Source organism: Mixophyes fleayi, chromosome 10 (genome assembly GCF_038048845.1).
Source record: "Mixophyes fleayi isolate aMixFle1 chromosome 10, aMixFle1.hap1, whole genome shotgun sequence".
NCBI lineage: Eukaryota > Metazoa > Chordata > Amphibia > Anura > Limnodynastidae > Mixophyes > Mixophyes fleayi.
In genome coordinates this window covers 27,226,826-27,251,918 of record NC_134411.1, presented here as the reverse complement: position 1 = coordinate 27,251,918, position 25,093 = coordinate 27,226,826, and the positions used below count along the sequence as shown (strand labels likewise).

Below are 25,093 nucleotides of genomic sequence, written 5' to 3'. Positions count from 1 at the left end.
CCTCTTAAGAACATCTCGGGCCCCCGGGCACAGCAGTGCACCGGGGCCCCTATATATACAAAAAAAAAATATTATATATATGGGCCCTGCAGCCCAGGGGGGCCCGTCGGAGGCCGGAAAAAAAAAAACCTGAAAAAAAAGAAGAAAATACTTACCTTGCGGTCAGCTGGTGATCCGGCTCCCTCCATGGTCTCCTCCTCCGTCGCGCTCCGCAATGGATGTCGGGCAGGCGTGATGACGTCACGCCCGACATGCACTGCCAGCGCGACGGAGGAGGAGACCATTGAGGGAGCCGGATCACCAGCTGACCGCAAGGTAAGTATTTTCTTCTTTTTTTTCAGGTTTTTTTTTTTTCCCTGCCTCCGACGGGCCCCCCTGGGCTGCAGGGCCCCCGGGCACCTGCCCATTGTGCCCAATGGGAAAGACGGCCCTGATTATACCCATCCTCAGACATGGTGAAAACCAGGCATTAGCACCTATACCTGTGTTGGCTAACCTGTGACACTCCAGGTGTTGTGAAACTACAAGTCCCAGCATACTTTTCCAGCAATAAGCTGCTATATATTGGCGAAGCATGCTGGGACTTGTAGTTTCACAACACCTGAAGTGCCACAGGTTAGCCAACACTGACCTATACTGTCAATGGGACATCTTTGCACATTTTCAGGTATATGGAAAGAGCACATTTCAACCAATGTAAAATTCACTCTCGGTACATAAAAGCGTCACGTATAATACAGACCGTCCCTATGTCTCCTTTCATGATTACACACTGCAATATCACAGCCAATATCTAGAAGTTACAGGCTTATATATAATTTCTGAAGAAAACTAATATTTCTTATCTCTTATCTAAGCTTGCCAGGACAGCATGACAGCGAGTTGTATCTTTTGCAGATAACTTTTGCTCGGCATAAAATTCCAATGTTACCACATTCTCAAGCAATATTTTAGGCTAAAAACTAGCTGTATTTAATGAAGGCCTGATTGCAAAGTTGCAGGAACTTGAGCTTCGATGTGACGTTTACAATTTTGTACAAGGTGCCTCTTGAGATATCTCCATCTCGCCGCTCACCTAGGAGCACTTGAAGCTTGCGGACAGGTTTCTCCTGAGAGTATAGAGTATGCATGCTGTACAGACCGGCCATCTGATCCTTTCCAAACCATGGTGTTTTGCTTTGTGCCTTGTAAATCTGGCTCAAGGTGTGTAGTGTCTGTCAACAGGTGCACCTTAAGCAGAGTACATCAGTTGTATACCCTTAAACTTAAACTAAAGCGTCTCATTTGCTCAGAGAATTGGGCAGTTGGGGAGAAGTCTGTAGATAGAGGCTAATGCTGTCCTCCATCATAAAATGGTCATATTTGCATATAATTACAGTTGTAGGGATGCAGATGTGACCTTTCTCTACATTAGTTCCCCTCTTTCCTCTATGCCGAATAGAGACTAAAACTGACGATTGAATTGATTGTTCTACTTGACCACCAGTAATCGTACATGCTTTGATTTCAGCTATTGTTTGAACAAGAAGATGTCTGTTAGATCTGATGATAGTAAAGTTTATACTGTTTGTTTTTTACTTCTGCACAGATTCTGTCAAGGACCACCCAGAGCCACCAGTTGGGGTCATCTGGAGAGTTACAGGAGGACTGTACAGCATGACCCGCGGGGCTGTGGGAGCCACTCTAGGAAGTGTGGCGTGGGTGGGCAGTAGAAGCCTAGAGCTGACGAAGACCGCCGTTACCAACGTGCCGGCTGCCGGTGTGGGACTGCTTAAAGGAGGAGTGTCTGTAGTGACTGGTGGAGTTGGAGCTGTTGGGTCTGCAGTTGCCAGCAAGGTTTCCTTTGCCCCCAAGAAAAAGGACAAGTTTGATTAATGAAAGCTCACTTCCCCCCCTCCCAGAACCCGCTTGTGTCCCATCAATAACCAGCAGGTGGAGCTTCCCTCTCCACCTTTGGTCAGGACCCAGTTGTCATCAGTTGATCGCCACCGTTTAGGTCCTGAGCAGAAGGAGAAGAGGCTCTTAGAACCCCCCATGTATCGTAATCTAGAAGTACCAGCTATTGAGGAAGCACAATGACTGTAACTTGAGAAGCCGGAGACAACCAATTGTTTTACATGGGCACTTTAGGGTGGAATAAATAGTCTACCTGGAACAAGATTAAACTATAGGGGGGGTTAACTAAATAGTGTAGGTAAGGATTAGGTTCCATCAGTGCTGTTTGTAGGGCAATAAACCACATGGTCCACTGACTCCACTTATAGACAGGGTGGAAATCATGCGCTGCTTAATGAACAGGAAATATATGGGAGCATTTATTAAAGTATTTTTTCTTGTGGTACAGAATATCATGGAGGAGACCATAAAAATATTGTGTAGTTTTAAAGACACTTTATAACATTTTGTTTTTTTTAGCTTTGCGACTTTTGCAAATTGTTGCAAAGTTTGGCTTAATTCGCAACCTTCAGTCCACACATCAGTCCAACACCAGAACTGTTTTGAAGAAAATTAGGCACAGATTAAACCCTGTGAGGCGATGCTAAAACCATTTTTAAATAATGGTGGAGCCAAATTTCACAGCTGTAATGCACAAAATGGCTTTATACCAAGAGTGCAGTATTTGGCATGGTGATTTTTGGTTTAAGCGGTCTCTTTATTTTAAAGATGGCGGTAGATCAAATAGCTGCATAGTTTGTCTTCTAGAGCAAGAATTGGCAAACGTCCTCACTAATTGCAGACCTGCATGTCCCGCAAGGTAGTGCATTATGGGAGATGATGTAGTTCAGCAACAGCCTGAGTGTGCAATCCTTATGATTCCTGTTTGGATGTGACAATTTAGTAACTGCTTTGAATCACACGAGAGCAGAGAATTCTAACTGTAGCCCGACAAGTATCTCAGAACGTATCATTTTGACAGTCCACCCTTTGCCTATTTCGTTTTTCATTAAAATATATGGAATAAAAAAGTTGCAGCTTCCAGAAGCAGACAATGGGTGGTAATAACCTTCCGGATGTCCTTTGTATTTTAATCAGCAGTGACATCTACTTTTCCGCATTGAATATATGAGATCACTATCATTTATTTTCTCTCATTGTCGTCTTTATTAAATTGTCATCTTCTGTTAATATTGCTGCCAGTTCACCAGTATCATGTCGAACAGACAGCTTGATGCTGCAGTGATTGCATATTAGAACCTAGAGCCAAGTAGCTTACTGTACCCACAAAACAGCCGGCCTCCGGATGCGCATATATTGCTCTACGAAGCCTCTTACAGTACAGGCCTAGCATAGAGGTAATCCCAGGAGCATAGATGTACACAGCACAGAGCCAGCCAACATTACAGCATGTATATTTAACAGATCAGGGCTACTTGTGCCCCAGTATTCCAAGGGCATTCCTGGTTAATACTCTAGAAAAACTTTAAAGGATATGTCCATCTTCCAATAACTGTTTGTAGGTAATAACGCTTTTATTGTCAAATAGGCAACAATATTCAGAAGGGGGAGACCTGAATTTAAACTGGCTGGTTCACAGAATATAGTTGCCCCTGGCATCCAGGGGAAACCTTAGCAGTGCCAGTCAGCCTATGTGCTCAGGAGGTATATGCTGTAATCCGTAAACAGTTGCGGTCAGCTAAGTGATTATAATTGCAACAATGCTTTTTAGGTTGTGTAGGGAATACATTTAAAAAAGAGAGAAGCTTTTAATTTATTACATTTAATTTAATACCTATTTAGTGCAATTCAAACCTCTGATTCATCTATATCGGAGCTGTTCAACTCGTAACCGACGGATCACATTCAGTCTTCCGAAGATTTTTTTGCAATCGTCCACTGACATATATAGTAGTCATAGATTTAATCGTATTCACCCCTGGGCACAGTTAAGCCACACACATTGCCCACTTCGGGTAAATACTATGACAACTAGGTTATCTAGATTAACAGGGTTTGTTTGATTATATTGCTATAATTGATACATTGCATTTGACAACAAAAGGATATAGGGGGTGACCTTAATAGACTGAACAAAAGCGATATCACAGGGGTGTCTAGCTTTTCTGATTCTGTAAGTAAAACCATGAATTGCTTCCAAACCTAGTAGACATTCATGATAGAGCAAACCAGACATTAGTAAACTTGAGAAGCCTGTGCATTAAATCTTGTAGCTGCACCCTATAGAGCGGAGTGGTCTATTTTAGTTGTTCTTGAACTTAGAGGGCAGTGATTAATATGTAGGCTATACTGCAGGTGCTCTTTAGTGGTCTTGCAGAACTGCCTGATTATCTGGGATGTCACCAGTTTTTCCCTCAAGTCGACAAGCTTCTCACCTTTCCTTGCCAGGGTGATGAAATGGCGTGTCAGGAAAGAAGACGTGGCAACATGGTTGAAAATATGGCCATTTCAGCAGAAGGACTAAATCTAGTTTGAAAACCATGCAGTCTTGTCTATCAGAAGTATTATCTATTATTCAGTGATCCACTGGATATAGGTAAGCTTAATTCAAAGACATTGAGATGACTAAATAGTCTCCGGCCTTCTGTCGTACTGTCACTCACAGCCATTATTCCTCTAGGTCGAGGTAACCTTCAGATCTGCCATATTCTTGCAGCTGTCACTGACAGGTTGACTGTCATTACTACTAGAAGTCAATCTGCCCTTCTCGAAAGTCCATGTAGAGATGCGTTTTTTCAGAGATAATGTATGTTAGGATGAGCAGGACAAGTAGAACAATGAATGCAATAAATGAAAGGAGGAATCCTTTCTCTTGCCCCTTACTCTCATCTAAGTTAGCTACATCTTGCACAGTCTTTTTATTCATACAGCACAAATAATCTACAGAGACTTGAGGCCCAGAATGCTTGAGAAGAAGAGCGAGTACCCTCTTTTGTCTCCCTTTATTCACTATTTCGCACTGTTCTAAGTATGTTTTGTTGCATCCTATTCAGCCGCTTATGGGAAATATTCTGTTACTCTGTATTTTATGCAAATAAAGGAGAAAATAACTGGCTGTGTTCAGTGTTCCTGCAAAAGCTTGTTATCTTCTAGGTGAAGGCGCTTTTGTTAAGGGACGGGCTTTCTTTGTCGGATGACAGATTCGTCTGTCAGCTGTCTCTTCAAAACTCAGTTTTTCATTTAAAGGTGATCTAAAAGTAGAGAAATATCATTTCTTTCGTAACTCTTCAATCCTATGCCTAAGAAATTGTCATTTTACCTTTGGCCCTAGTTATATTTTTTGTAAAGTTAACTCAGTTTGTTATCAGAGTGACTGAAACTGATGTTTAATGGACAACTCCTAATGGGCCTCTAAACATTGAATAGTTAATTTTGCTGGTTTTTTTCTCTTTTTATATCTGTTCCTCCATTTCGCCTGGAAACGGAGGCTATGGTAACCCAAGCTATATAGACAATATATGGGAAATGCAAGTAAGTTAATTTACTGGATCTAAATTAAGGAACACTCCTCCACTGTGAGTTAGGCATTACATAAAGTGTGCATAGTTAGCAGTTTTGAAATATAGACTGATCACTTAATCTTATGGTTGCTAGCAAAGCATACTATTTTTGGCTCAGTACTGGTACAACCAAGACAGCTAGACCAGTACTAAGCCAGCCAAGAAAGCTAGACCAGTACTGGGACAGCCAAGACAGCTAGACTGGTAATGGGATGGTCAAGACAGCTAGACAAGTAATGGGACAGCCAAGACAGCTAGACTGGTAATGGGACAGCCAAGACAGCTAGACTGGTAATTGGATGATAAAGACAGCTAGACCTGTAACGAGATGGCAAAGACAGACTTTTAATGGGACAGCCAAGACAGCTAGACTGGTAATGGGACAGCCAAGACAGCTAGACTGGTAATGGGACAGCCAAGACAGCTAGACTGGTAATGGGACAGCCAAGACAGCTAGATAAGTAATGCGATGGCAAAGTCAGCTAGACCAGTAATGTGATGACAAAGACAGCTAGACCAGTAATGTGATGACAAAGACAGCTAGACCAGTAATGTGATGACAAAGACATCTAGACCAGTAATGTGATGACAAAGACAGCTAGACCAGTAATGTGATGACAAAGACAGCTAGACCAGTAATGCGATGACAAAGACAGCTAGACCAGTAATGTGATGACAAAGACAGCTAGACCAGTAATGTGATGACAAAGACAGCTAGACCAGTAATGTGATGACAAAGACAGCTAGACCAGTAATGTGATGACAAAGACAGCTAGACCAGTAATCGGACAGCCAAGTCAGCTAGACCAGTAATGTGATGGCAAAGACAGCTAGACCAGTAATGTGATGACAAAGACAGCTAGACCAGTAATGCGATGGCAAAGTCAGCTAGACCAGTAATGCGATGGCAAAGTCAGCTAGACCAGTAATGTGATGGCAAAGTCAGCTAGACCAGTAATGCGATGACAAAGACAGCTAGACCAGTAATGCGATGACAAAGACAGCTAGACCAGTAATGCGATGACAAAGACAGCTAGACCAGTAATGCGATGGCAAAGACAGCTAGACCAGTAATGCGATGGCAAAGACAGCTAGACCAGTAATGCGATGGCAAAGACAGCTAGACCAGTAATGCGATGGCAAAGACAGCTAGACCAGTAATGGGATGGCAAAGACAGCTAGACCAGTAATGTGATGACAAAGACAGCTAGACCAGTAATGCGATGGCAAAGACAGCTAGACCAGTAATGCGATGGCAAAGACAGCTAGACCAGTAATGCGATGGCAAAGACAGCTAGACCAGTAATGCGATGGCAAAGACAGCTAGACCAGTAATGCGATGGCAAAGACAGCTAGACCAGTAATGCGATGGCAAAGACAGCTAGACCAGTAATGCGATGGCAAAGACAGCTAGACCAGTAATGCGATGGCAAAGACAGCTAGACCAGTAATGCGATGGCAAAGACAGCTAGACCAGTAATGCGATGGCAAAGTCAGCTAGACCAGTAATGGGACGGCCAAGTCAGCTAGACCAGTAATGGGACGGCCAAGTCAGCTAGACCAGTAATGGGACGGCCAAGTCAGCTAGACCAGTAATGGGACGGCAAAGACAGCTAGACCAGTAATGGGACGGCAAAGACAGCTAGACCAGTAATGCGACGGCAAAGACAGCTAGACCAGTAATGCGACGGCAAAGACAGCTAGACCAGTAAAGGGACAATCAAGACAGCTAGACCAGTAATGGGACGGCCAAGACAGCTAGACCAGTAATGGGACGGCCAAGACAGCTAGACTAGTAATGGGTTGATCCAAAATAGCTAGACCAATAATATGATGGCAAAGACCAGCTAGACCAGTAATGGGATGGCCAAGCCAACTAGAACAGTAATGGGACAGCCAAGGCATCTAGAACAACAATGGGATGGCCAAGACAACTAGACCAATGCCAAAATTGCTAAGATAGCTGTAATAGTACTGGAACAGCCAAGTTAGACACATTCTGGACAACAAAGGCAGCTAAACTGGTATTAGGCAACCAAGGCAACTAGACCAGTACTGAGAGTGTCTATATATATATATATATATATATATATATATATATCTATATCTCCCCTAATGCAAGGGTTTCTAATATCCGTCCTCAAGATCTAACAATAGGCAAGGTTCAATTTTTATTTTTTTTAAATGTATTTATAAGTCACATACCTCCTGCAACTTTTCTTTTAAAAAAAATACATTCTTATGGTTTCTCTTTGTGCTGGAGGTGACCACCTCCTTTAATTTGAAAAATCCTGGCAGTTTGCTCTTTTGGTAGCGTTTTATAGACAACCTTGGAGATCCCATTTCTAGTCTATATTTTCTTTTAATTTATGAAACATTATCTTTGCTGCAGATTTCCTGTTTATTTTTGAAATGTCACATTTATAAATCCAAGATGTTCTAGACAACTCTTCAATTTTTTTCTTCTACTGATCAAAGGTGTAAAAGACACAATAATCATCTTCAATGCATACCTCTTTATAAACATTTATAAATAATACAACATGATTCAAAAACTTGTGCAAATTCCCTCACCCAGAGTCCTACAGCACAGCCGGACGACTGGAACAATCGTATAGTTCAGAAGAATATTCCGTTTTTTTTTTTTGTTTTTTTGTAAACATTTTAACACCCTCTATAGCCACAAGTGCCAAACTTTTGTGAGCTGTGGCTGAAAGTCACCTTTTTACACATCTTTTTATGGAAGTTAGTTTGCCAAGATAATGTCAGCTGATAATAAACCAAAGACTCTCCAAAAAATAACCTTTTGGTATCATCAGTTTAAGGCTTTCCTCGCTAACACAATTAAAACATTTATAATGCATTGATAACAATTTCTGACAATGGAGAGCTATACAGGGTTTACAGCTATCAATAGTATTGAACTCGACTATGAAAACAGCTTCAAGTCTTGCAGAGGTATAATTCCCATTTGTTTCATGTGCTTTAGTACCCCATCCTCTGTAGTGCAACTTGTTTTTCCCAAGAGAAAGAAACAAGATGAAGAAGGGGGTAGAGTTTATAAAAAAATATATAGTTCATTTTCTCCCTTAATATCAGTCTTTTCCTTTGCAACACCTTTTTTTGCCATTAAATAAACCATCACAAAAAAGGCATAAAATATCTGTCCTCAATCAGGCTGTAGGAAAGGTTTCTCAAGTCCTGGGATGAACCCACAGCCTTGTAGCCCAGCTGGATTAGTACCTGTCTACAGGCATTCTGGGTGAACTCTACGATATCGTAGGACAAAGTAAGTCTCCAGCTTTCAGCTGTGGCTGCAGAGTTTCTGACTGTGCCATATTTGTGTTTGGCAGAGGACTGGTCCCCTCTGGTGTTATTCAGAATCCATCTCTCCACATTTGCATCGAGTGGAATACCCACAAAGTCATAGATCTCCTCCATCTTTTTCATGGGGTTTCTTGCCAGGTCTTCATATCTCAAGAGCATGTAGCGGCCCTTCAGCCACAGTGGCCGGCTAAACCCTGTAGACACAGAATTTAAGAAGTCCTCACAAATTGTGGTCAGCTGAGTTAAGTCTAAATTGTATGGCCTGCGACCAGTGGCCCTCCAGATCCTCCACAACCTATAAGTGTCCCTGAACGTCTCACTACGAGAAGCCAGTATGCCTCTTGGGTCCCTTACTAATTGGATCACTTTTAAATTCAGCCTAGGGTCCTCCACCAAAGCTCGTAAGTCATTAACCTCAGGCACGCGGACTGTTTTAATAGCCACATGTCCGTGGTCCTTGCAAGATTCCATCGCCAGTGTCAAATTCAAGCTCCCGCATTTCTTAACACAGTCTCCCTCCTCTAGGTAAATGTCAGTGGGTCCTAGTGCATCACAGACTGGGAGAGAACAGAGTGCTTTGCTAGCACCTCTTCTAAATAGTCTGTCTGTAGTGTGGTTAACTGGCTGTGGCTTGATGTAGTTTTCCATAAAATAAAGGTCACAGTCATAAAGACTTCTTAAGAGGTCTCTGCTTGCACCCAACATAACTCGCCTGTCAGCAGCACTTTTAGTCTGAGTCATTTTGGGGATTAATGTGTACTGAACATGATAAAGTGGCTCAAATAAGTAGAAGACATCAGAGTGCTGATTGAAGAGCTGTCCCACAAAGGAAGATCCACTTCGGGTGGTGGCCAAGATGAGGATATGAGTCTTCCTTGAAATATTAGAGTTTACTGGCTGGCCATCTTCACACAGACGATCGGGATAGTCTGTGGGATCTTGCCCTGGGCTACAATTATTTGGATTGGGAATTGGGCACATGTGAAAGGATTTGGTGGTAAAGGTCCGGATGGCTGTGTACTGAATAGCAATTGAGGCTAGCGCTAGTAAGAGGATAGCCTTCCAAGAACATTGCATGGCTGGAAAACGTCATTGAGCCTCTTCCCGTTATTCTGTTGCTGTCCGTACCTGTGGGAAGCATACAAAAAAATATTTTAATGCACCATTCCTTTGAATGCTAACCTTTAGTGATATAAAAGGTAAAACTCTGGTTGTCAGGAAGAAAATTCATAACAGAGAACCTTGAATAGATTCTAGTTGAGTTGCTGAGTGGTTGTATATTGTACCATATTGGAGACAAATTAAGTATTTACATAATACACAGAACGTGGAGGCAAAGAGAGTGACACAATAGCCACATGGTAATGATTAAACTCATGATTACCATGCTGGCACCCTGACTCTACCAGGCACGTCCAAACCGCTCAAAGCGACCAAGATTAGGCAAATTCGAAATGAAAGGGTAGAAATGTGATGCTCTTTCCTCCATATTTGCCCCTATATATATTCTTAATCTATACTAAGTAGTTTTACATTAGTAGCATGCTTCTCCAATATCTTCTTATATATTCTTTAAGGACCATAATGTAATGTTGTAAAGCAGTTTGGACCTGTTTCAAATACCTCTGATATAAAGACAAAACAAGAAGAACAGATGAGAATAATATATCAAATGGAAAAGCTGAATAGAATGGTACATAGATCACTTTCCCCACTGAATCATACATCTAACATCACTGGATTTTATATTTGCAGTATGAAAAAATAATTTTATGGGGAGGCATTTCAGAAGCTTTTCCTCTGACAACCAGAATAAACATTGAGAAGTTATGAACTGTTAGGGATAAATTAATGAAGCATATACTATATTTAACCAACTAAATTAAACAGGTAGGTGACTTTGCAAGATGAAATGGTCTAAAGGGTCTATTTATTAAACTGATATGAGCCAAAAAATATGGAGAAAACAGCAGCTCTTCTTTTAATTTATCAAGAGGGTTTCTACTGCCTTAAACTGTTTAACGCTGATCACTTCTATGGGGACTGGGATGTGACAGCCAGCCTTAATAAACAAATGTTCTCTTAAGAGGACGTTAGTTTACCTTTTAAATAGAACTCTATCACCGCAGGACAAAACGGCATGGATCCATCATTGGTCGCATCGCTATACGCGCTTTAGCCACATATGCGCAATAGCCACACAGGGTTCGGATCCTCCATTCACCGGCAGGGTTAGTTTGGGAGGGGGGCTTGCTAATGAGCCCTGGCATGGTAAATACAAACAGCAGTATATTTTGTATCGCTGCGGTATGCACCAATACAGAATGATACTTACTGCAGCTCACTAGCCACCGATGATAAATAGACCCCTAAGAATTTGATATATGATGTGATGAAAGTGGAGTTTTCATTCTCTATTTGGATAAAGACCTTCCTATAGGACACAGGAGCCAATTTATCCTAAGAGTTCTGACCGCGGAGATAAGGCTGATTTTTTTTTATTGCTGCTTATCGTGGCAATAAAAATCCTTTATTGCCACAATTTATCAAAAAAAAATTATCCTCGTAGCAGCTGAGCAATACTGGCTCGGAGTGGTAAGGGTTAAATTACTGCTCGCTTGAGACAGTCTTAGCAGGTGTGCGCATGTGTGAGCCCAGATCTGGGGTTTCAGTTCCACTAAACTGGAAGGAAATTGTAGAAAAATGTAAAAAAAAATGGACAATATCTATTTAAAAGTATAAAACACATTTAAAAATGCTTTTTAAAGAATCATTTTTTTATCTCGTGGAGGAGAGTTAATTAGTTATCGCCATCCTGAGATGGCATTGCGACAGTACAGGTAGCGCTGCGATATTTTGTTAAATAGAATTCTTCATGAAGCCTTCACTGGCCAAACATATCGCCAGCAGGGGTTAACGCTGTTATCGTCAGCGCTAACCATTTCATGTTTAGGGTGAAATGAAAAAGCAAAAAAAAAGCAATTGACGCAATAGGGCTTTTGCCATTTTGATAAATCAGTTCCACTCTGTGTTTACACACAGCTATCAGCCACTAGTGGTCTCCTCTCTCTATTCTACTATCCACTAATAATTCTATCTGGGGTAGAGAATTGTATGATGCAAATGAATGGGGAATAGAAAGACTCTAATCCCAAGAACACTTGAAGTGTGTGCTTTAAATGGCCTGTGTAACTATTGTCTTTGGTCCTTTCTGTATAAATGTAGTGTGTGCATGTGTTTTCAGGACTCCATTAGATAAAGCAAATGAGAAAGCATTACAAATTGCCTTTAAAGTTGTAATTTCAAATAGTTATTTATTTATTTATTTTTATCAAAAAGCAAGATTCGTACCAGTTTAAAATAAAATTTATTTTTCTAGACCAGGGGTAGGCAACCTGCGGCTCTCCATGTGTTGTGAAACTACAAATCCCAGCATGCCTTGCCACCTATTTGCTGGTTATCTACTGGCAAAGCATGCTGGGACTTGTAGTTTCACAACACCTGGAGAGCCGCAGGTTGCCTACCCCTATTCTAGACTGTCCTCCTATAACAGACTTCCTATTACAAAATCACTGTGAGATCTGTACTTGGTTGCCACTACAAGGCAGCTAAAACTAATTTTGCGATTCAGCACTCAAGTCAGAGAGCTGCCTCCATGTACAGTAGAATAGGAAGGAGGGGAGGATTGTGCTGTGAACGGGTATGTTGATAAGGTCAAAGCGCTACGGAATATGTTGGCGCTATATAAATAAATTATGATGAAGGTAAAACCACCACTAGGTAACCAGATTTATGATTAAAAAGACACATATCTCAAATATTCATTAGATTGCAGCTTTAAAATTCACCTTAATATTTGTAGAAATATTTCTTGTAATTGGGCATTTCCATACTATATGGCTGGCAATGGATATGCTCTGTGTTATATATTATCATCATCATCAACAACATTTATTTATATAGCGCCAGCAAATTACAATATATGATTGACAGGGGGGATTGCTTTGTGCACTGTATAGCTGACAATCCTGGGGGTTATATGTGCAATATATGGCTAATTAAAAGTGAAATCATTATATTGCTAGCATAGCCTCTAATTAATATGTGCAGAAGATAACACTTGCTGGATAGGATGATGATGATTATTATTGACATTAATAATAATAATTAAGCATAATCTGCAGAGCTTTACAATTGGGAACAAACACACAGAGGTAAGTGGGCCCTTTATTGGAATTCAAATTTAATTATATCAGAGATCAGATAAAACATAAATGATATTAATATCTACCCACTGACAGCTCACTTAGTTTAAATTTAGAAATATTTTGTTTTTAGATTTACATTTTATAGGTATGTAATAAAAGTTACATTTTAATTTAAATTTTTGCCCAGGACGGTCACCTACGCTGCCAACTACAACCTACCTGCAAATGTTACCACTGTGCCTCATGGGATTAGCACCCCAGAGTGCCCCACATAAATAGCAGTTCTTCTTTCTCTCTACCATAAAGTGCGCTCTCTGCCTGCAAGCTTACAATCTGAGGGCTGTTCGCTATGTATGATAATGGTGTCTGCTTGCTGGGTGTGATAACGAGGACTATATGTTGTATAAGGGAATAGCGGCCATTGGCTGGTTAGGAGAATACAAGACAACAAGCTAACACAAGACAACAACCATCTGACCATCATAGTTGTTTGACTGAGCATACAGCCCACTAAATACTTTGTAAACTTTGCATCCTAGCTGGACAAATATTCAATATGATGTAGCACTCACCCTTGTGTATCAAACCATTGTCCCATAGATTGTTAGCTTGTGAGCAGGGCCCTCTTACCTCTGTCTGTAGGTATTACCTAGTATTGTTTTTTTACTGTTTGTTCCCAATTGTAAAGCGCTACGGAATCTGCTGGCGCTATATAAATAAATGATGATGATGAATAGTGCTTATTGTTAGGGACAATGTTTTAGGTTATGCTGTTCTGCACCTGTATATATCTCTTACCACACTCACTATTTGGTTGGACAGTCATGCATGAGGTCTCGGGGCTTTGTGTCCGCTGTGCCTTCCACTATATATGACCTACACACCTTTACCACTATGATTATATAAACATAGAGACTTGCTTAAACTAAATGTAAAAAAAAAAATACATGAAAGCACTAATATTAAAACACCAAGTGCAAAGTATCTATTCTACATGTGAAAGTGATTAATGAGAACATTCATTTTGCAGTCTCATCCTTTGCTGACTGGGTGCTGCCATTATGATCTTTCTGAATGCGTGGTACATGCAAAGTGCAAAGAAAGTAATTTAATAATAGATATGCTTTGCTTTACTTGCCTATTAAATATGTAAATATAAATGTGATAAACGGATCTGCTGCAGTATATATAGCTGCTAAAGGGGAAACTTACCTATTGATTTAAGAGTTATTTACGAAGTGTGAATTATGCAGCTGACTAGCGCGTTTCACTGTAACCATAACAGACCATAGTAAGTAACTTGTCATAGGAATATTTGATTACCAGCAGACCTCTGTCAAGAATAACAAATATAAAACATACAGCGGTTGCTTGTCATGGTATAGAACTGGCCATCCGTATAGTTAGGGCACATGCTTCTTTTCTTCATGTAGTCACGCTAATGAATTTTTGCTCTAAATAGGATTAGGCAAAATAATCACTGTAAGTAATATTATCCCCGGAGTAAATGATTATGTACAAATACTTGCCATGAGATAGGGAAATTTGGATGCCTCGTCCCAAGTCGTAAAGCCAGGTCACACTCCTGGGGGAAAACCTTGGTTTAAGCCGTTCAAATCTCTCTTCCCAATATGTCAGCTCTAGCAAAAAATAAAACAAGGTCATTCATTGCAGAAAGAGCAGTGTTTCATCGTGACAGAAAGTGGCGCTCAGTCCCCTCCACGGTACACACAACATGAGAAGTACATTCCCTCGACACCCATTTAACCTTCTCCCTGGTGGCCATTTTCTGAAAGCCCAATAAATGTGAGTGTACAATATACACATACTTGATGACTGTCTTTATTTTCTTGAGGTAAAATATATCTTTATCTTGGTTTTTAAAGATGTATTTGACATTGAAAATGTTTGTTACTAATGTCCCCATTTTATAACATTCAGCAATCTCACAATACCACTTCCTTTGTTCTAGATATTGGATCCAATTCTCCAACTCTCATTCCATATGTGTAGAAATCTGCACAATATACTTCTCTTGTGCCATATACTGGATGTAATTCTCAGCTACAAGAGCCCATTCTGGAGTTGGACGTCGCTCACAACATAAATAAGTAAAGTGCGTCTCATAGTTTACTCTGTATTCCAAGCAGCAGGTATGTTATCTAATATACGTGCTACGCATTTTTTAAAAGAAAGTAAATACATCATTCAACACCCCCACCCAAAGCATAACCAGCCCTAGTGCTTCGGGCGTAGGCAGGTACTGCCAATATCAAGGGGTGCAGGACGGGCAAGGGGTGCAATAAGCGTGGCCCCCCTGAAACTACCAGTATTGACACTAGCATATGATGGCACTACCACAGTGAAACCAGCAGCCTGGGGTCCCCCTGCCTAGATCTGAGCCGATGATGATGACCAGCAAAGGGTTTTCATGACAACTCGTGGGATTGTGGGCTGAGATGGGAATGAACAAAAAGTAAATAGGTTACTTCAAACTGACATTAAACTCTATTTGTAGCACATATTAAAGCAGAGGCACAAAATATGGCCTATGGGTCTATGTTGGCCAGACCAAATACTTATTCTTTGGCCCACTAGGTCACTTATTGGCCGGCCCCAAGCCCTCCACCAGCTGTGACCAGCAGCAGCAGCAGCACAACTCAGGAACTATAAGCGTAGCTGTCAGTCACATGATCGCAGTCTGCTTACCGTGCTAGCAATCAAGGACCACTTGCGATTTAAGCATTCCTATTGGCCAATTTATGCATTCCCTTCCTGCTCTCAACCAATCGGTGGTCAGACCAAGGAAGCCGCTGAATACTATGTGATAGCATTGAGAACCAGTGAGCAGTGTACCAGCAGGAGCTGGTGGACACGATAAGAGAGCACAATAAGCATCATATATGACTCTGTGTACTATAAGTGGTTTATTTTCTCCTCATTATTTCATCAAACCATTAAAAAAGTTACTTTGTAGATGGATGTGGAATATAAGGATAGCCTGGGGGAGCTTCATGTAATACTTATGCCCTTCAGATGCTCTAACGCACCCCCAATCCCAACACACTGCCATGATACTCCTATGGTGGATTAGGGGTAATAGTGGGGACATGGTTTAGTATCTGCCATGATGATCATCGCACAGATTAGAGTGCAACCTTGTACTAGACGATTCATTGCCCTCTTCTATATCTCATCTTTGGTTCTCCGCCTTCAGGTGACTGTGTACTTTGAGCCTGTATATCAGTCTCTTTCTTCCAAGACCAGTGCTGCACGTCTGTATACAGGCTGCTTCCCCTTCTGTGCGTTTCTTAGGTCTGTTTCTAGTTCTGGAGCAGTCACAATGCAGACTTTGTACAGCTGCTGCCTGGGGGAGCACACTCACCCTGCCAACACCATCTCCTCCAGGAATTGAGTAACATCAGCTCCCCAGAAAATCTACCTCACCCGACCTCTTGCACACTAAGAGGAACCACAAACCCCACAAGTTAGAGACAATAATGTAAAACACCATATACACACCCACTGGAGGCTATTTATACAAATAACACCACACATGAATAGGTATTTTCATTAAAATATTGTATAATCATAAACATAAGATATGGCAATTATTATCCACCTGGTCCATTATATCAGAGATTTGACTCTACGTAAAGTATATCTATCAGCTGTTGTTACGGCTACCAGCTATTGTCATAAGCTTACAGAACTAATAGCAAAGGTCTTCAGTTATAGCAGCCGCCTTTCCCGTAGAGCATGATATGCTCACAGGTACTCAGATGCCCCAGGACTTAAACTCAATGTAGTGCAAGTTTATGAGTAACGCTGCAGCATGGAAATAAGAAGCGATGACAGAAGGTAACGATGGTCGGGAACAAGCCAGGGTCCAAGGGCAGGAGAAATCAGCTTGATCAGGTTCAGGCAAAGATCAGAACCGACAGCAAATGAGGGAATCCGAGTCACAAGCCAAGGTCAGGACCATGAGCAAATAATCAGACGTCCAGGAAAACAAGCCAAGGGACATACACAGAAAACAACACAGGAATCGGCACAACAGGACAGGATTAGGTCAGCAGCCAGGAACTAAACGCTATAACCGGCAGGGAGGCTAAGCCCTCCCTGCCTTAAAAACATAGATGGGCCAATAGGAAGCCAGGAAACCCTGCTGGTTGATCAGCCTCAGGAGGCTGCTAATTAATTGTTAAATAAATAGACACGTTACAAAAGCGTCCGAGCCCCCTTCATGCTGGGAAGCAGCGGATCGAGGCATAGCGTCCCGACCATTGCCTTAGCAACGGCTGGGACGAAACCGGAAGTGACATCCCGGTCGTCATAGTGACGGCCGGGACACAGCCAGGGAAACACAATTAGTCGCGGTGGCTAGGGGCACCGCCGCAGCTCGTAACAGCTACATGTAGTTGTGGCAAAGATTTTGTAGGCTAAACCAGTTGTTCTCAACCTGTGCGCCGCGTCTCCCTGAGTAAGCAAGGTTAGGGATTACTTGCTAATAATTATTAGGGGTGCCTGGAAAAATTTTTGGAGACCCTAAGAGTTGCCTCGAACTGAGCATGTTTGGGATCCACTGGGCTAAACGAATAATCATGAGAAACGGGTCCCTGAGAGCCAGTCACATGACTGTCGCAAGAAGCACTTTGTGATGTCACTGGTTCTTAATGACCTGTATTCTCATGACTGTTGGTTCATACAACAGAAGCTCTGTTTTCTTTGTGTGCAGGCGACAGATACACTTTGAAATGTTGCATGTGCATTTTCGTTCTGCTATCAATAGCGAGCATAAAAGTCTCATTTAAAACCAGGCCCACATTTTACGTCACACACTTTGTGATTTGGTAGTTGTCTCAGCAAGGCTAATTTAACCGCTGTTCGGTATATAAATCTTTTACACTCCACATGCAGCAATTGTTTTGCGAAAGTGGTATAATTTTATCCCCTGCACTCCTTTTATAAATGTTTCCCATTGACTTATGGCTGAAAACAATCAAATCTCTGAACACATGAACTTACTAAGGACAAATTCCTTTGCATTTCTCTATGTTCTCACACCTAAAAAAATAGCTGCAAGTGAGGACACAGGTCAGGGCAGTATATGCTGTATTATGGTACGATAGAATGTTTGGTGAAGACGCAAAAAACATGAAAATGGATGGAGAACTATGTCCTTGTTGTTTACAGAGGCATGAACTGATACTATACAATCACAGTCACTTTGAATAACATAGGAAGTAGCACATACATATATTAATACGATCCATGATTATACTACAGAAAAGCATAGCCACCAGCTTATTATAAATTGCTACATCTGCATTTATTCCAATAATAGCCTGTTAAAGGACATATGCATTCAGGCTACATTTCCCCACTTCCCCAAACTAGCAGAACCACTGGGATCCAAAATCCAGGACCACTGATGTTGGGGATGTCTCGTCTGACACCCCCACCCCCGCGGACCAACGCAATCAACACTCCATGGTCTGTGTCGATTGCACTATTTGGACGGCCACAGGTTGTATTAGTTTGGTTTTAACTACTTTGAAACAAGACTAGTTTACTGAATAATGTAACTTAGGTAATGTTTCCTCACAAGCAGGGAAGGAGTTAAAACACTGAGTGCCGATTAATGTATCCGTTGTAATGCTCTGTGAGGCTTACAGTCTTTTGGTCATTATTGACAATCATGCCTATCAGTAAATGTCTCTGTTTTCCCATATGTGAAGAAAGTCTATTCAAACACTGCAGCTAAGACCTGCACAGCTTGGTTAAATCTGGCCGCCTATGACTTCCGGGATGCTAAGAAATTTCCACATCCTATTGTGAGAATACCGGGCTAATGTTTAGCTATGTTGCCTACTCAGCTCTAGTCGGTCATACTGACACTGTCTTAAGCACTAGCTGAGGGTTCCTGGCATCTCTTCTCGGAATCGCTTAGGCAAATAACAAATGTACCTTTATTTTACATCAAAAATAGATTTAACTATACAAACACACATGAATAATAATTAATAGAGAAAGCCAGAAGACTGCACAGAGAGCCTACTACTCAACCCTAACCTAACGCTCTATAATCACTGTTTCCCATGGAGCGCTGTCCCGATCACTGAGCCACAGTATTTACTCCTCTGCCAACTGTGCAGTGACAAAGTCCAATGTCATCCTGCTTTTCAGGTCCTAAAAGTAACTAGGCTCACGTAGACTTGGAGATCCAATCATTGGCACGTACTTAGACCAGTGGAACAGGAGCCGTGATCCCTAGTCTGTACAATCTTGAGTCTTAAGAGAAAGTATGGCCACATCTCCACCCCTCACATAAATTCAAAAAAGTACTTGAAAACTGCATTCATCTTAAAAAAAAAAAGTTAATCAACTAGGGAGAGGGAGTAGACTGTACTGATTCAGCCAGTGGATACTATATTTGGCGGGGCCAATGGGCAAAAGGGTCCATGAGTGTGCTCAGTTTATTTCTTCACTGGCTATTCTAAGGGTCAGATTTCATTAATATTTAATAAGCAATAAATCTTAGGGACAGTGTCTCATCACATCACCCTGTAAAATAGCTGTTACAATACATTTTTCTATTATAACGCTCACACAGCTATAGATTCACACCAGAGCCCCCACCTTTGGAATTTGCTGATCAAGATAATATTGTCTAGCTGAGAGTAAAAGCTAATTAACTTGAAATACTCTGTGTGCACCAACTGTCTTACAAAATGCAATACTAAGTGCAGTTACTGCATTATAATGCTATATGTTGTACCAATGAAAAGGAAAACTTAATAATAACAGTAATCTGTGAACCCACCTAGAGACATTTAAGACGATGTAAAACAACACTACACATCAAAATACCTGCGACTACTCCGTTACTGGCTCAAAATCTCTGAGCTCCTCACACCTGCTACACGATGGAGTATAACATTTACCAACAACCCCTGAGTCATAAAATAACATACTTCATGTACAACAATATTCTCATACAGTCATTCACTGTAATACAGTCACATCCTGTTTGCTGTAACACCACAACCGTGACTAGAATGTTAGCACCCACCCCCTATTGTCCTCAACTTAATTAACCAAATTAACTTAAAATGTTCCCTGGGTATTTGCCCCTACCGCACAGCCCTTGTTATGGCCCTGTGTAACACTATCATACTATGTACAGTGTTACAATGTCATACATTCACACTGAATACTGCAAAACTATCCTATGGTAAAGTATACTGTAATATTGTCAAACAATCATGCCCAGAATAGTGCAATACTGTCATACTGTGGTAATGTATACTGTAATAGTCATACAATTACACCGTGTACTAAAATACTGTCATACTATGGTATTGTACAATGCAATACTGTCATACTATGGTAATGTATACTGTAATACTGTCATACTAATGTAATGTATACTGTAATACTGTCATACTATGGTAATGTGGGTTGGGTACGCTTTACAAGTGCCGTAACTAGGGCTGTGCGATAGGGAACGACCGCCCAGGGCGCAATGCTGAAGGGGGCACAGTGTTAAGTGTTTAAACACTTAGGGGTGCCCACATTGCTGCTTTAAATTTCCATTGACAGACGTCACGATGACGTCAGCCTGCAGTGCCGAACACTTGTTCAATCGGAATCACTTGCTGTCAGCATGGTGCTTTCATCGGAGATGTCCAGCGTCGGGTTGAAGGTAAGTCTGTTTATTTTCCAATCGGTTTTTCATAATTTCGGATTTTCTTTGTAGGGCTTCTCCATGTCGGAGTAGTGGTAATCGTAAAACTTTAACCAACGGGTAAGGTATACTGTAATGCTGTCATACTATTTTATTGTATACTGTAATACTATCATACTATGGTAATGTATACTGTAATAGTGTCATACTATGATAATGTATACTGTAATACTGTCATACTATGGTAATGTATACTGTAATAGTGTCATACTATAGTAATGTATACTGTCATACAGTCACACCATGGTACTGCAATTCTGGCATACAATTATGCGACATCATTACTGGATTTACCCATGTGTACATATCCTCCAACTTACACAGTGCAATTCTTCCTGAACACATTAGCAAGTGATTTGTGCATGTACAATGGATACAAAGTGGGCGGCTTGGTGGCTCAGTGGTTAGCATGTCCAAATCACTTGTAATTTTTAGAAATGGCACTGAAAGGATTCCATATCTTTCTTTACATCCACATCCTGAACTAAGTGAAGGTTTCACATTTGACAACTCTTTCCTTTGGTCACTCTCTGGAATCTCTCCCTGGATTGTCAACTGTAACTGAATCAGTTCTTGGAGATTATCTAGTATAATTGTATCATCAATGAAGTCGTTCTGATTTCATTAAAGGAACCTGCAGAAAAACATTGGAGATTCCAGGACAAACCTAAGCAGCGATAATTGGCAGCGGGGATCAAATGGAACTCAAATACTCAGCATGAGGCACATGGCCAACTTCAAGCAGAAATGTGCTATTATGTAATGTGGTAAAAGGCATTTAATGGCATGAAAAGAACATTCACATTGTACCAGAACCTTACATACATTGAAAACAATACCAGAGTAATTCGTGAAGCAGAGCGTATGGACAAATGTGATTCCTGTAAACGACATCATGTCAACTCATCAGCGACCCTGTGTGCAGCTAATATGGCGCGTGAGGTGCGCAAGGTGACTAGGATTACAACATGTGCAGTAAGGTTGTACAATTGGCAATTATTAGCTCTGTACAGTCTCACAAAACCTGTATGGCAGATCAGATCTTCTCAGATTTGCTTGCATTCAATGCCCCCCTGAGCTCTGTCTGCACTAATACCTCCTGCTTTTCCACCCTTTACTGAGAGCTGTGAGTCTGTGTCTATGTCTGGCAGCCATTTTTTATTTGCAAACTAAATAGCTTTTGAAAAGGAGATAATGATTTGTAAGATGCATATTTAAAAGGTACTTAACTTGCTATTTAAAGAAAAAAAACTAAAATTGATCTATATGGGATTCCTTCTTGAATATATATTGTACAATATTCACATTAAGGGCAGGTACTAAGATTTGTAACAAAAATTTAGAAGAAGAAAATTTGCCACTATAAATAAAAACATTTCAAAGCACAGAAAATTTCAGGGACAAAAAAAAGGATCAAAATCGGGGACAGTTGGCAACTAAAGCTGGGTACACACTACAGAAATTTCGACCAACTTTTTATGCCGAGCGATTTTACATGCGACCGATGGTCCGATCGCTCGGTCCATGGACTGCATACACACTAGCCTTGTTTAGGACAAGAAAGGGAAGAGCGGACGTCCCTTTAGCGACTTTTTACAGCCATGTTGTCGTGAGCAATGACTGTAATTTCGTACTCACTGTTGTGGATCGGTCGGAAGTTTATACACACTACACAGCGGAAACGAGATTGGAACGAAAATATTAAACGGTACGACCAACCAAATGAGGCGACAATCGTCCATTTGGGCAGACTTTCGACCATCGTGTCACTGCACACACTGACCCGACTTTTGAACGAGCGGTCGTATGTCTGCTGTTTGAGCCGATTATTGGACGAAAACAGTATAGTGTACCCAGCTTAAGTAACTATGCAACTACTTTTGTAACATAGTCCTCAGCATTTTAATATTTGAGATACTGTGAGCCAAGTATAAAACCCTTGTGGGTTTAGTAAAACATCTACCTATGTAATCTCACTGCAGATAATAACACTCATAAATTATCACTCTGTACTAAGACTACAATAATCTTCTGTAATTCTCTGTAAAGCGCAAGACTCCTGTAAAAGCTAGCTGGGTTATGTAACACTTCTATACACTTACATGGTATGTTCTAAATCATTTACACACGCAAGGAAGATGGTGCTTAATTATTCAGTGAGTATGGTATATTATCTCTATTAGAGCATTATATTATTTTCAAGTAATGTTAGAGGATCAAAAGTAATTGTGCATTTTCCTTGTCATATTTTGTGTGTTTCACAGCTCTTATTCATTATCAACACAAAAGACTAATGTTTTTTTATATACTGAACATTACTACAAATTAGACATTGCCCATTGTGAAATTGTTATTACAAATATAAAATAACCTTAACCTTTTCAGCTCCTGTGTATGTATGCAGTGCTGCATTACAGTGTGCATGGTAAGCGCTGTGTAAGTGAGTGAGTTTGTGAACAGCAGAAATAGACAGGCTGTCAAAGGGGGAAAGATTGCAGACGGGGAGATAGCTTTCAGGCTTGAAATTCTCCTGGTATGGGAGTGGGTAACGAGACAATTTTGTGTGTTAAGAAGGTCTATCATCATCATCATCTATTTATTTATATAGCGCCACTAATTCCTCAGCGCTGTACAGAGAACTCATTCACATCAGTCCCTGCTCCATTGGAGCTTACAATCTGAATCCCCTAACATACACAGATCAAGAGAGACTAAGGGCAATTTAATAGCAGCCAATTAACCTACCAGTATGTTTTTGGATTGTGGGAGGAAACCGGAGCACCCGGAGGAAACCCACGCAAACACAGGGAGAACATACAAACTCCACACAGATAAGGTCATTGTCGGGAATCGAACTCATGACCCCAGTGCTGTGAGGCAGAAGTGCTAACCAGTGAGCCACTGTGCTGTCTATTGCAGTGCGCCTGCGCTGTGTTCCTTCCAGTGTATGGGGGGAAGAACTATACCTAGAGCTGATCTTGCTTACTTAAGTTGGTCTGTGTCGGGTGCATGTCATACTTGCCCACTCTCCCAGAATGTCCGGGAGACTCCAGGGAGAGCAGGCGATACTCCTGCATACTGCCCACTTACTAGTATGTGATACCCCAAAAGCTGAGTACCCTGGGGTGTACCTATAAGTTATTCAGTTTGTTAATTTAATTTGTTAATTGTTAGAAGTGTTTATAAAGATTTAAAAAAAAAAAGATTCCTGGAGGGAGAAGTGGCAGTTGGGAGTGGATGGTGGTTGCCGGGGGTGACAGTTGGGAATAGTTGGAGGTTGCCGAGGGTTACCGTGGGGAATAGTTGGAGGTTGCCGGGGGTGACAGTGGGGAATAGTTGTAGGTTGCCGAGGGTTACTGTGGGGAATAGTTGGAGGTTGCCTGGGGTGACAGTGGGGAGTAGTTGGTGGTTGCCGGGGGTGACAGGGAGGGAGGAGTGTATACTCAGGACCAGTGAGAGAGATCCCTGTGTCTGGATACACTGAGAGCGAAAAGATAGGGACAGAATTAAAATCGGACAAAGTGATATATAAGCAGATTAAAAGTAAAGAAAGTGTAAGAAGAGAAGATGTGAGTAAAAAGGAAAGTGCTGAATATTACTAAGCAGTAGAGCAGTGTTGGCTAACCTGTGACACTCCAGGTGTTGTGAAACTACAAGTCCCAGCATACTCTTCCAGCAATAAGCTGCTATATATTGGCAAAGCATGCTGGGGCTTGTAGTTTCACAACACCTGGAGTGCCACAGGTTAGCCAACACTGCAGTAGAGAGAGATCTGTGAATACACCACAGAGACTGTCCTCTCGCACTGTCCTCAGTACATGGCTCAGAGACAAGTTGGAGTTGTACAATAACAGTTCAGCAGACACAGATCATTATAACTCCACCATTACATCACTGACACTAAGAACATCAGCAGTTACTCAGACACATGTCACTGATCCCTATATACTTCAACTGCTTACTATAAAGAATCAGTTTTTCAGGAAAACTACCGAAATAGTGTTTTACCAAAATCTTCTTGTGAAGGTCACTTGTAAAGTGACTATTCATATAGTCCAATGGGATAAAAAAAGAATTTTATGGGCCCCAACCACGTGCACCACTTCTACAAATAGTTATTGAAATATTTAATGTAGATCTCAGTTGTATTGAAAAATTCAGAAATTCATCTCTTTATAGTGTTGTTATGTATTAATGCTAAGTAATTATATATATATATAGTGTGTGTGTGTGTATGAAGATTAATGATTTATTCTGGCAGAAAACATCTATAGACATAGAATTCCATTAAGATATCAGTGCTATTAGTATGGTGGATTTAAAGGTTTGTCAATTGTAAATAGTTTCAAATT

At 41.1% G+C, this 25,093-nt stretch overlaps 2 protein-coding genes across 4 annotated transcripts in view; one reads left to right on the top strand and one right to left on the bottom strand.

The window, feature by feature from the left end:
• LOC142103893 (transmembrane protein 263-like) overlaps window positions 1–5,007 on the top strand; it is a 156,611-nt gene extending 151,604 nt beyond the window's left edge. The window contains exons 3-4 of one of the 2 annotated variants that reach the window (XM_075188245.1): window positions 1,589–3,432; window positions 3,485–5,007. In XM_075188245.1, the coding sequence (XP_075044346.1) occupies window positions 1,589–1,875 (287 nt within the window). In that variant the 3' untranslated portion in view covers window positions 1,876–3,432; window positions 3,485–5,007. Of the gene's footprint in view, window positions 1–1,588; window positions 3,455–3,484 lie in introns of both variants that reach the window. The other variant, XM_075188244.1, reaches the window with a different exon arrangement.
• Window positions 5,008–7,957: 2,950 nt separating this feature from the next.
• The window catches only part of CHST1 (carbohydrate sulfotransferase 1), a 166,928-nt gene continuing 149,792 nt past the window's right edge, over window positions 7,958–25,093 (bottom strand). For both annotated transcript variants that reach the window (XM_075188240.1, XM_075188239.1), the window contains 2 exons: window positions 14,521–14,631; window positions 7,958–9,911 (listed from right to left, as the gene is read on the bottom strand). In XM_075188240.1, the coding sequence (XP_075044341.1) occupies window positions 8,598–9,860 (1,263 nt within the window). In that variant the 5' untranslated portion in view covers window positions 9,861–9,911; window positions 14,521–14,631 and the 3' untranslated portion in view covers window positions 7,958–8,597. The remainder of the gene's footprint in view (window positions 9,912–14,520; window positions 14,632–25,093) is intronic.